Below are 10587 nucleotides of genomic sequence, written 5' to 3' on the forward strand. Positions count from 1 at the left end.
ACCCCCCCCCCCCAAATTGAAAGTTACACATAAAAAAAGAATTAAAAAAAACAAAAAAAAATGTTTAAAGTCCCCACCCATACATACACGCATGCAAACATGCGTTGGGGGTGCATACGTGCAAAAAAGACGATTGTGTCCATTACGCCGCACATGTTACATATCGCCACGAACGTCGCAGTGAGAGCAATAATTGTAGGGCCATCAATCACTGATAACACTAAACTGATGAGCGGTAAAAGCTTTTAAAGTGTTGCCTATGGCCAATTTTGGGTATGGTAGTTTTCTGCGATTTCGTGGATGCGCACAATTTTAAAGCTTGACATGTTTGGTGTCTATTTACCCGACGTGACCCGATCTTTTATATTTTACCAAAAAACTGGTTAATAAATGTTTCCTAACATAATGTAAAAAAATATATATTTAATCACCCCAGTGGTGATTAAATACCACCAAAATAAAGCTCTATGTGTCCCCAAAAAAGGGTATAAAATTAATTTCAGTACAGCGTTGCATGACGGAATAAACGTCAGTCAAAGTACCGCAGCGCTGAACACTGAAAAATAGCCTGGCCAGGAAGGGTGTCTAAACACCTGGTCTTGAAGTGGTTAAACAGTTTATTCCAGATACTGGAGGTCTCCATAGATAGATCTGTGAATTGCGATCATATCCCCTCTTAAGGTGCCCACACACCTTACAATTTATCTGCAGATTTTCTGTGGTCAGATGGAAAAAGTGCAACAGATTGGCCCAGGTGGAGATTACTCCATCCACACAGTTAAGTGTAGATGGAGGAATCTGTTGCACCTTTTCCATCTGACCACAGAAAATCTGCAGATAAATTGTAAGGTGTGTGGGCAGCTTTAAGCAGCCTTTTCTCTCAGGAGAAATTTCTAAAGGTGATCTTCCTAAATTAGGTCATCCATCCCCTTTATTAACCCCCTTCGTGACCAGTGTCTTTTATCATGAGAGATGAGAGGTAGCCTGAAATCGGGGGTAACAATTGAAAAATAGTTAAATGAATATGCCACTGGGTAGGTTATACCTAATTTCTGATAATAGCAACTAGAAACAAATCCAGCTGAGAAAACAAACTATACTGTCTAGTCTATACAAACTATAAAGAACATTCAGCTGAAATAGAAAATGACCAAACTTATTTGGAAAAAGTTTTATTTACCAATATACCCAGAAGTGAATTTATCAAAACTGGAGCAGATAGAATCTGGAGTCCATGGCAACCAATCAGCTTCTATCTTTCATTTTTAAAGCTTAACTGAACAAACTGAATTAAGAAGCTGATGAAATATATATAATCCGCGCTTTATGGAATAAGTATAATTTAAAAGGAGAATTCAATAATATAAAATATTATTAAAAAATATAATATATATATATATATAAAAGCTGCTGCGCTCAGGACCCTGGGGTCAAAATGTATGTACACCCATCTACATGAATTGAGAAGCTGATTGTTTACTATGGGCAACTGCTCCAGATTCCGTCTCCTCCAGTTTTGATAAATTCTTCCCCCAGAGTAAAATCAATGCGGTCTTCATTAGCACTGCAATATTTTTACTTATTTTTTTTAAATGGGACAAAGTTTAGTGCAAGTTTTCATTTTAGCCTTGTTAAAAAGGTACAGTGTACCTTAATTAAATCCCACTGGCAATGTTATCATTATGTTTTTCCCAAATTAGTGCTTACCATAGCTTTGGAAAATAATTACCTAAAATAAATATTTGTTTTGGCATTGGCAGTGGCATTGCTAAACATTCCCTATTAAATTGAGGTGGCAAATGCACAAGTGAATTTATAAATAAATTCAGTTTATTCTACTTTTGCAACAACAACAAAAAAAATCTTCTACTTATTGCAAAATCAGTTTCTTTAAGGGACAAAATAATTCAGAGACAAATTGGGTTGTACTGCTGCCTACAGAAGAATTTGGACAAAGGCAAAAAAAAAAAAGTGGCCAGCTTGGTAGAACCCACCCCACTCCCAGCATGTCAAGCTTTAACAGGGGAGGGTGGAACCCAATTCATAATATCATAAGCTTGAACAATGAACTAAGCCATGGAGAACAGGAGGGGCAGCGAGACCAGTTTACCCTTTACGAGGACCATGTTGTTCTGCAGAAAAACATTTCAACCAAAGAGATATCCAAATATTCACTGACTGAAGACTCATTCAGGAAAAGGTGTGAACCCACCAATGTTGCATCTGTTCCAAAACTGACCCCAGTTTGTGTGCTTCATAAGCATTTCAAATAGAAAATGTGATTTACTCTTAATTTTCCTTGAAACCATTACTCCAAAGCTGTGATAGTACCGCTCTGACTTAATTTTTATTGCAAAATAGTTTTTAAATAAAAAAAATCTGCCTTATAACTATTTTTAAAACATTACCAGTAAGAACAAAAAGCGAATTGCATGAAACACATTACTAGCAAAACCTGCATGGCTTAAGTATCAAATACTGTGCATGAATGAACAATACTATTCTCATGCATATATACACTAGACCAAGATGTGATGGAGGGATGATCATATAATTGCAAACTCAACATTATGATACAACAATATCATGGTATAACAAAGGATTACATACGTACAAATAATGGAAATCTCACTACTGAGCAAAGCAACATTCCTAGTTGCTTGGCTATTTATACCACTTTCAGAAGTACAAGTGAATTGTGAATGTGTGAACGCCCAAGTAAAGCCACACTTAGTACCCCCAACAAAACACATACTATGCCTGTTGGCACTTTGTATTACTCACTTAACACAGAACAAAAAAAAACAGTCTTAATTATCCACCTGAATACAAAAACTATGTATGTCTGCCCCATTTAGATACTGGAAATGCACAGGGAGGTTTTTCCTTCTTGCTGTGCCTCCTGCAGACCTTCGGTTTATGTCAGGCTCCGAGGCTGGTGGTCTGGTAATTTCAGTTCTGCGATACCCCTAGGGCAGGGGTGGGGAAGCCCCGGCCCTACAGCTGTGGGGAAACTACAAATCCTATGAGGCATTGCAAGATTCTCACAGCCACAACTCCCACAGACAGATGCATCATGGAATTTGTAGTTTTACCACAGCTGGGGTACCAGAGGATCCCCACCCCTGCCCTAGGGCATTCAGTGGAATCTAATTTATGTATGTGCTGGTTTTTTGTCAGTTGCCAGAAAGTCTGGCTAAGAGTTTTAGTAAATCTTGTTCCAGAACTCAGGGATTTTTGGGCCTGTTTCCTTTTCAGTGTTAAGTTTTGCTTCCTATAAGGGACACTGCACTTCCCCTGATGAGTGCAGCTTCAGCCTCTGTATTTGTACCATAATTGCCTGTGAGGGGGTAATTGCAGCAGGGAGGGGGGACTGACCGTCACTGTGCTCTGCAGGGAGAAGCTGAGAGCGGAGCGATCATCAGTTTGTAATCGCTCAGTTCTCAGTAGTATAGCTGCAGTACCCAAGTATTGAGAAGAGCATATTTTACTCTCCCAAAACATCTCCTTTAACAAGGCTATCCTTCCTGTGGAGGGCATGAATAAGTGGTTGGAATACGTATCTTGTTCAATGCACATTGTTGGGGTCAGCCTTGTAACATGTAGAGTTCTGGCATTGCTAGCTCAGACCCTATTGGATTGGCCTAGATCCCTGTGTAGGGATTTATCTGCTACAACTTGTACCAACCAGCAATTTGTTGTGTGGCGTTAGATTGACTGGCCTCGATTTCATTTGCAGCTCAGCGATGGATACCAGTTATGTACTATCACATCAGCCTCCTATTAGTCCAGGTGGAGGTGAGCTCTGGCTCAACTCTTAATTGGCGAATCAAACCTAAAAGGTTCAACCTCACACTTTCGGAGGTAAGAGATTCTTTGGCACTTCGCTGGATAATCTCATCTGAGCAGCAACTGAGATAAGAACACAGATCTTCCCCAGATTTAGCAAAGTAAGAATTCCCACTAATGAGCTCCCTCCTCTTCCTCTTTGAGATGTTCCTTTTATACCTCTAGGTCTACTTCCATCTCATGTGCTTCCAGGGCTTCCGACTCCTTGCATCCAAGCGGCCTGCAAACAAACCATCTGCTTGGAGTCGCAGCCCCATCCCACCTATTCAGCCAGAGTTGGTGGGCTACCGCCGGCATTCGGGGTTACGTGGAGGACTGGAATCTCACATGTGGGTTCTGGACGGGGTCTCTCAAGGAGGAAAAAATAATTTTTGGTTTCTAGCCTGGTCTTTTTTTTCTGTTCTTCGACCACCAAACCCACAGGGTTTCCAGTATGTTTATTATTATTCTTTTTTTTTTAAAAATACAAAATTGAAAGTGTTTTTTTCCATTTGTGAATAACTTTACAATGCATTGTAGCAAAATAATACATTGTGTCTTTGTTTATAAACGCTTTTTTAAACCGCTAATCAAAGTAGAAAAAAAAATTATTTTAGTTTTGTTATGCATCTGGTCTAGATTGTATATTAAAAAAAAATCATGTGCAAGACCATAGCACGAAAAGAATTCCTTGTGCATTCTAGAAAACATGTTTGTCATCTCAAGTCTTGGCAAACAGGCCCCTAGCAAACATGTACAAATTGCACTGGCGTATACAGGTGACATTATTTAAGTTATAGCTATAAACAAAAAACATATCAGATGTGTAAATACCTCCTACGGATAGGATCTATGCATTTACCCATTTTTGTAGTACTCAGTAATCAGTTTTTCCCTTCTTTTTTTAGGTAAGCTGAAAGTTATAGAACCAGAACTAGGATACTTACTTCTTTACTGCTTCTCTCTTCTGGTTATCAATACCATCCCACCATTTGGCAAAATATGAAATCTCAGACCACATGAACTTTTTCCTTTTATCTTCTTGTAGTTTCACAACCATGTTATTAAGAATGTGCTGTGTCTGGTCTCTGAAATAGTCATCAAAGGTTTTCAGCCAACCTGGAAGAGAGATTTGAACTGTGAGAAAAATGTTTTTACAGAGGAATAATTAAAATTCTGTAGAATAATGCTCAGCTGATACAGTATTCCAGTATTATTCACAGTTCATATCACACATGTGGAACATTAGGTACTGTAGAGACAGTCACAGTTGATTTTTAAGCTCCATGCTGGTGTATGTTCATGGTTTTTATTATCTCCATTTACGTTCATGATTGTCTTTATAAAGTTAGCGTTTAGTACTGTATAGTGCAAGACAATTAGTACAGCCATTTTCGAACGTTGAGGGGAATCTCACTGGTAGAGCACGCTACTTCATCAGGTGGGGCACAAGCTGAGAAATCACTGAACCTAGCACAAGTTTAGAAGACGCCTTTGAAATAATTAGCTGATCAAATGGGGTGGGTTAAGAAACTGGCAAGTCAAAACAAACTGGATCACTGACTGAAATACAGTAACTACAATACAGAAAGTAATCATAGTTCAGATGCATCACTGGACTTCTGCTCTTCCTCATATCGCTTCTCAGCAGTCGACTGCTGCAGTTCCATCTGCGAGCACTGGCAGCGATTCACGAAGAGTTGCATCATGGAAAAATAGCAGAGTGGACAGAGATAAGAAGAAACAGAGGGTAAAAATGGGCAGAAGGTAAAAAGGGAGCAGATGACAGTAAATAGTGGGGAAAGATGAGATGGGAGAGACTCACCTGCAAAAGCTTTTATAAGTATACATCAGGCTGCAGTTCATGAACAGAGTTGTGTGAAGCAGACATATGCTATGCTGGCAATGGGTAGTCAATTCGAAAAGATTTAAATTCGAAAATATTTAATGTATGATTAATGTTCATTGTGGCAACTAATGCTGAATCATTTGTGCATTACAAAAACACCAAATATTTCTTTAAAATTCTTGGCTTTAAATCTTGCTTTTAAAAACAGTTTACAGTCCATTTTTAGTTTTGAGATTAAGTTTCCATGAGGTGAGGTTTAAAGATCAGCTCTTGAAACCCAAGTGGAAACAGTCAGAGCTGCTAATTGAATAGACTGGTTAAAAAAATAATTTTGTGTTAATTATTAAATAGACTGTCCCTGGGACAGGAAGTGATGGAATCTTTCAAACAATAACTCAGCAGCAATGAAAACAAAAAAGTTTGTACTCTTCCTAACCCTATAAAAATGTTATGTTTTTTTTTTTATTACCGTACGAGTCCTCACTGAAGACATTCGTCTCAGTTTAGTAACACTGGAAGCACCTAGCAGGGGAAAATCCCCCCAGTAGCGACACAGATAGAAATATGATTACAAATGTTCAAACCTTTCCCGTTAAATAAAAATAAATAAAAAGGGGGGATTTTCTACTGCCCTCTAGGTAAACCATAACTGTCCAGATTTCGGCATTACCTGCAATAGCTGGGAGCAAAAGAGGCTTAACTTACACAGGGGGCTAAGGGCTCTTTACCTGATTCCATGTTATGTGTGGGGAATGAAAGAAACATGTTCTCCCATAACCTGAAGTAACTCATTTTCATTTTACTCCTGGTGGCTAAATGTAGCAGCAAACAGAATAAACAGAACAGAGTAGGTGCTGCCATTAAAGGAGAACTATGGGGTCAGTGTTTTTCCCCATAGTTCTCCTTAGGGTAACGGGAGGACACAAACTAGCGTCCTCCCGTTACCCTAAGCTCAGTATACCGCGAGCTACAGCTCGCGGTATACTGAGACGCCGCAGCCGGAGCGGATCCCGACTTAGACGACGGGATCCGCCCAGCTGCGTGAGTGACAGCTGGCTCTGCCTATCTAGAGGCAGAGCCAGCTGTACCCGCCCCCTCCCCCGTCCATTCCGCCAGTCAGCGCTGGCAGATCGGAGCGGGGAGAGGGGAATCCAGCCCCTCCCCCTGTCACGGCAGAGAGCCGTGACAGGATTGAGAGGTGAGCGAACCCGGTATGTGTTCGCTCACCTCCCGATCTACTGAGCCGACCTGTGACAGTCTCATTGTCACAGGTCGGCTAGAACTATGAGGTGAGTGAAAAGCACTCACCTCATAGTTCTCCTTTAAGGTCAACCTTTACTCTACATGGCACATGCACTGCTTTTGTTCACAGCTGAAAGGTTTAGGGGGAATGGGCAAATGTCTCACCACCCATAAACCTCAGACAGACATCTGTCAAATTTAGCCCAATATTAGCCTGTTAATCCTTTTACTGGCAACACAAATCTTTCAATAAACATTCTAGAATCACTCACTATGCAAACCAAAGATCTCTCACTCTAGCTCTGCTCCATCACTAGTAACCATCTGACGTAGCACTTACGCTGCACAAATTAGTACTGGATTAAAAAAGCACACACAATAGTTCCGTGATGTTACATCATAGCACATGCAAAGCCATTTTCCAACAAATCTCTGCCTTAAACTGGTCATACAATAATATTTTTATACATAACAGATTCCTCCATCAACGCTTAAGAGCGTTGATGGAGGAATCTCCTGCTGTTTGCATTGTATTATATCAGAATGCCCAAACATTTTCCAACCGAATCTGATGATCAACAGATCGAGGGATGACAGCAGCACCCACTGTGCAAATTTTTTCCGGTTCATCAATTGAAATTCAAAAAATAGTGTATGGCCAGCTTAAGTTTGAGGTGGGATAATTGACCATCACCATATAGTACAAACTGTCTGGGCCCAGATTGGAGGGAACAGTGCTTAAGCTTTACTAAAAATTAAACTTAAGGGCTTGCTCACGCGATGTCCGGACCACATCTGCAGACGCGGTGCTATGCGTTTTTGATGCGTTCCAGTAAACTTTTTTGTGTTTCCGGACCGGACAAAATGTGACATGCAGTATTTTCTCTGGCCAGACCGGAACGGACTGCGCTCGTGAGAACTGTAGCCCATAAAACACATAGGGATCCATTGGGATGCATTTTGGGTGCTTGAGCGCACGGATCTGGTCCGGACAGAATCCGGACGTCGTGTGAACAAGCCCTTAAAAGGGTATTTCCACTTTTGCAGCCAAATTGGGATAACACCTTGTTCCCATTCCCATAGCATTAAAAAAAAAAAGTATTTAAACAAATGCTGTTTAGCTTTTTTATTTTCTCAGAATCTTACTTAGCTGCCCCCTTCTTTGTAATGTTAAATATAGGGCGTGGGGGTTACATTTACAATAATTAACCCTGCCTGTACTGTGCTAACAGATCTCACCATCAGTTTTAAACTAGATGTGCACACTATCTGTCCTAAAAAAGTATTAAAGATCTCAAGGCTTGCGGGGTACATTGCATGTTAATGTTAGACTAAGGGACAGTTTGTCCCCTAATTGCACTTTGCAAACTATTTTAAACAAAAAGAAGCTGTCTATTAGGCCTTGTTCACAACAGACACAGTGAACAAAATGCTGCAAGCACTATTTTGTTCGGACTGCAGGCATTGATATGCCTTACGTTCCAGTGCGGACAATCGCATTGCGACCGGAAGGCGTGGCTACGGTGCCATTCACTTCACTGGATCGCCATGCCCCCTCCTGCCAGAATCAGGCCGGAACACACTGTGTCTGGTGTGAACGAGGCCTTAGAGTCCTATGTACAACACCGGCTTCAAACAAACTAGAAAGGTAAATATTTTAAAAGTATATATATTTGTAGGCATGCTGTGTGAATGGGAACATATAAAACACAGTGGGGGGTTTCTCAAATTTGACTGCAAAAGGTGGAAACACATGATTTATGGTCATCATATTAACCTAAATAGCTTCAGGTTTCACACCAAGCAAAACAAGTGTAAACTTCCTTCTGAAACTACATTTCCTTTAAGTTGAATTACTCCAGAAAGTGCAAATAAGCTGACTGACGAGAATATGATTAACTTGTATACCTCTTGGCCATTTTCTGATCAGTATGTTCAAAGGGGCAGTCCCTGTGTCCTGCTCAGCCATTTCCTGGGGATGGAATTCCCCACAGACTTCATGGACACCATGCAAATGCATGCCAATGTCACGTTGGTGTGTTGGGTGCATTGACAGCTCATTCCAAATGCATGTGTTGTAATGCAGTGTTGTGAAATGCACCTACAAGAAAAGCCATATTAAAGAGGTATGGAGGCGGCGATTGCTGTCCTCTCCTAATGAAAAAAATGCCACTGTCCTGCCGATCACGAAGATACAATGGTTTCAGCACTTTCTAAATAACTGTCGTGGAACAAAAAAAAATAAAAATCAAGCTACATATTCAAACACTACTCTGACTTCCCTGTTATGCACTTCTTTCAGGTCAATGTCCCAAAGTACGATTTGCAGGGGCAGCCACAGCACTAGCATTTGCAGAAGCCAAAAGGTTACTCAATACTGGTCTCATTTAATGCTCACACGAATGCCGACGCTCAGCATATGACTTCTGACTTTAATGACGAATCTGCTGACATTCAGCAGGTAGCACAAAATGAGTCCTAATTAGTGATCATCACTGGGGAAGTTTACTAGGTTGGACCACTACACAAGATGTACAGAATGTAAAAAGGCAGCCCCCATCAGCCTACACTGAAAAAAAAATAGAATAGATCTGGATAGAGTCTTTTTTTAGATTTCTATATACATCTATTACGCATATATTTGACAACCAATCATTTACTGCCTACCAAAAGCACCTTTTAGCTACTCAAAAATTGCAATTTTTGGTTAAAATTGTAAATATATTGCAAGTATCTCTGCTAATAAAGACTAAGCTGTAGTAGATGCATGCCCAGGTGTATGGAATTCTCATTTAAACTAATTTTTTTTACTTTACCAAGTCCCACCTAATAGCAACAACAGAAAAGTTACAACCAAAACCAGCAGATGTTACACCTTGTGGGACACCACAATGAGTGAAACCAGTAATGAAACGGCTTAACCAACTGAAATTTCTGTGACTGGCTATGTTATCATTAATTAGAAAATGTTTTAAATGGTTAGCCACATTCTGTAAAATCACAGCTAAGAAAAAGAACTCTAAAACATGTTATCAGTCCAAACCATATTAACGTTCTACCATATGCATGGTTGACCTATATTCCTGAACAGACATCTATAAGACTTTCATGTAACAGTTCTAATGTCTGTCTTGCTTTATTTGCATATCATCTCCGCAGAGAAACTTAAAATCCCCATAAGCCTAATTCTTTCACTAAGGCTAACCATAAAGCTGAAATAGAAACTGACAATATTTCCATGTGAAGCTCCATTTTAATAAGGATTAAAAACCATCTCTTAACACACACAGTGCTGAAGGAGGACTACAGGGCGCTGACTGCCTGCCTATAGAAGAGGGAAAAAAATATCCATCTACATCTCAAAGACTTTGGTGGCCCTATAAAAAAATAACAAATGCCAAAACGTAATCCTCTAAAATAAATGTGAAATCAAAAGTAACAAAGAAAGATGTACAGTAAAGATGTAAAGTATTGCTAATCTGTCCTGCCTGGCAGCTAGACCGGTTGCTGCAGCCTCTCTCCACCTCCACTCTGGCGATAGATGTTAGGACACTGAGGAACATTCCAATACACTGTATTGGACGCAATGACTCACTGATCCTTATACTGATAAAGATGTCTGAACACACAGAGCATTGCAGTTTGGTGCGTATGGGGCTGTGTAGTCA

General features: G+C 40.1%; 1 protein-coding gene across 2 annotated transcripts in view; it reads right to left on the reverse strand.

Annotated features, from left to right (window-relative positions):
- MAN2A1 (mannosidase alpha class 2A member 1) overlaps window positions 1-10587 on the reverse strand; it is a 126109-nt gene that overhangs the window by 68594 nt on the left and 46928 nt on the right. For both annotated transcript variants that reach the window (XM_018559312.1, XM_018559313.1), the window contains exon 4: window positions 4776-4947. In XM_018559312.1, the coding sequence (XP_018414814.1) occupies window positions 4776-4947 (172 nt within the window). The remainder of the gene's footprint in view (window positions 1-4775; window positions 4948-10587) is intronic.

This window comes from Nanorana parkeri, unplaced genomic scaffold (genome assembly GCF_000935625.1).
Source record: "Nanorana parkeri isolate BGI_ZX_2015 unplaced genomic scaffold, ASM93562v1 scaffold388, whole genome shotgun sequence".
Taxonomy (NCBI): domain Eukaryota; kingdom Metazoa; phylum Chordata; class Amphibia; order Anura; family Dicroglossidae; genus Nanorana; species Nanorana parkeri.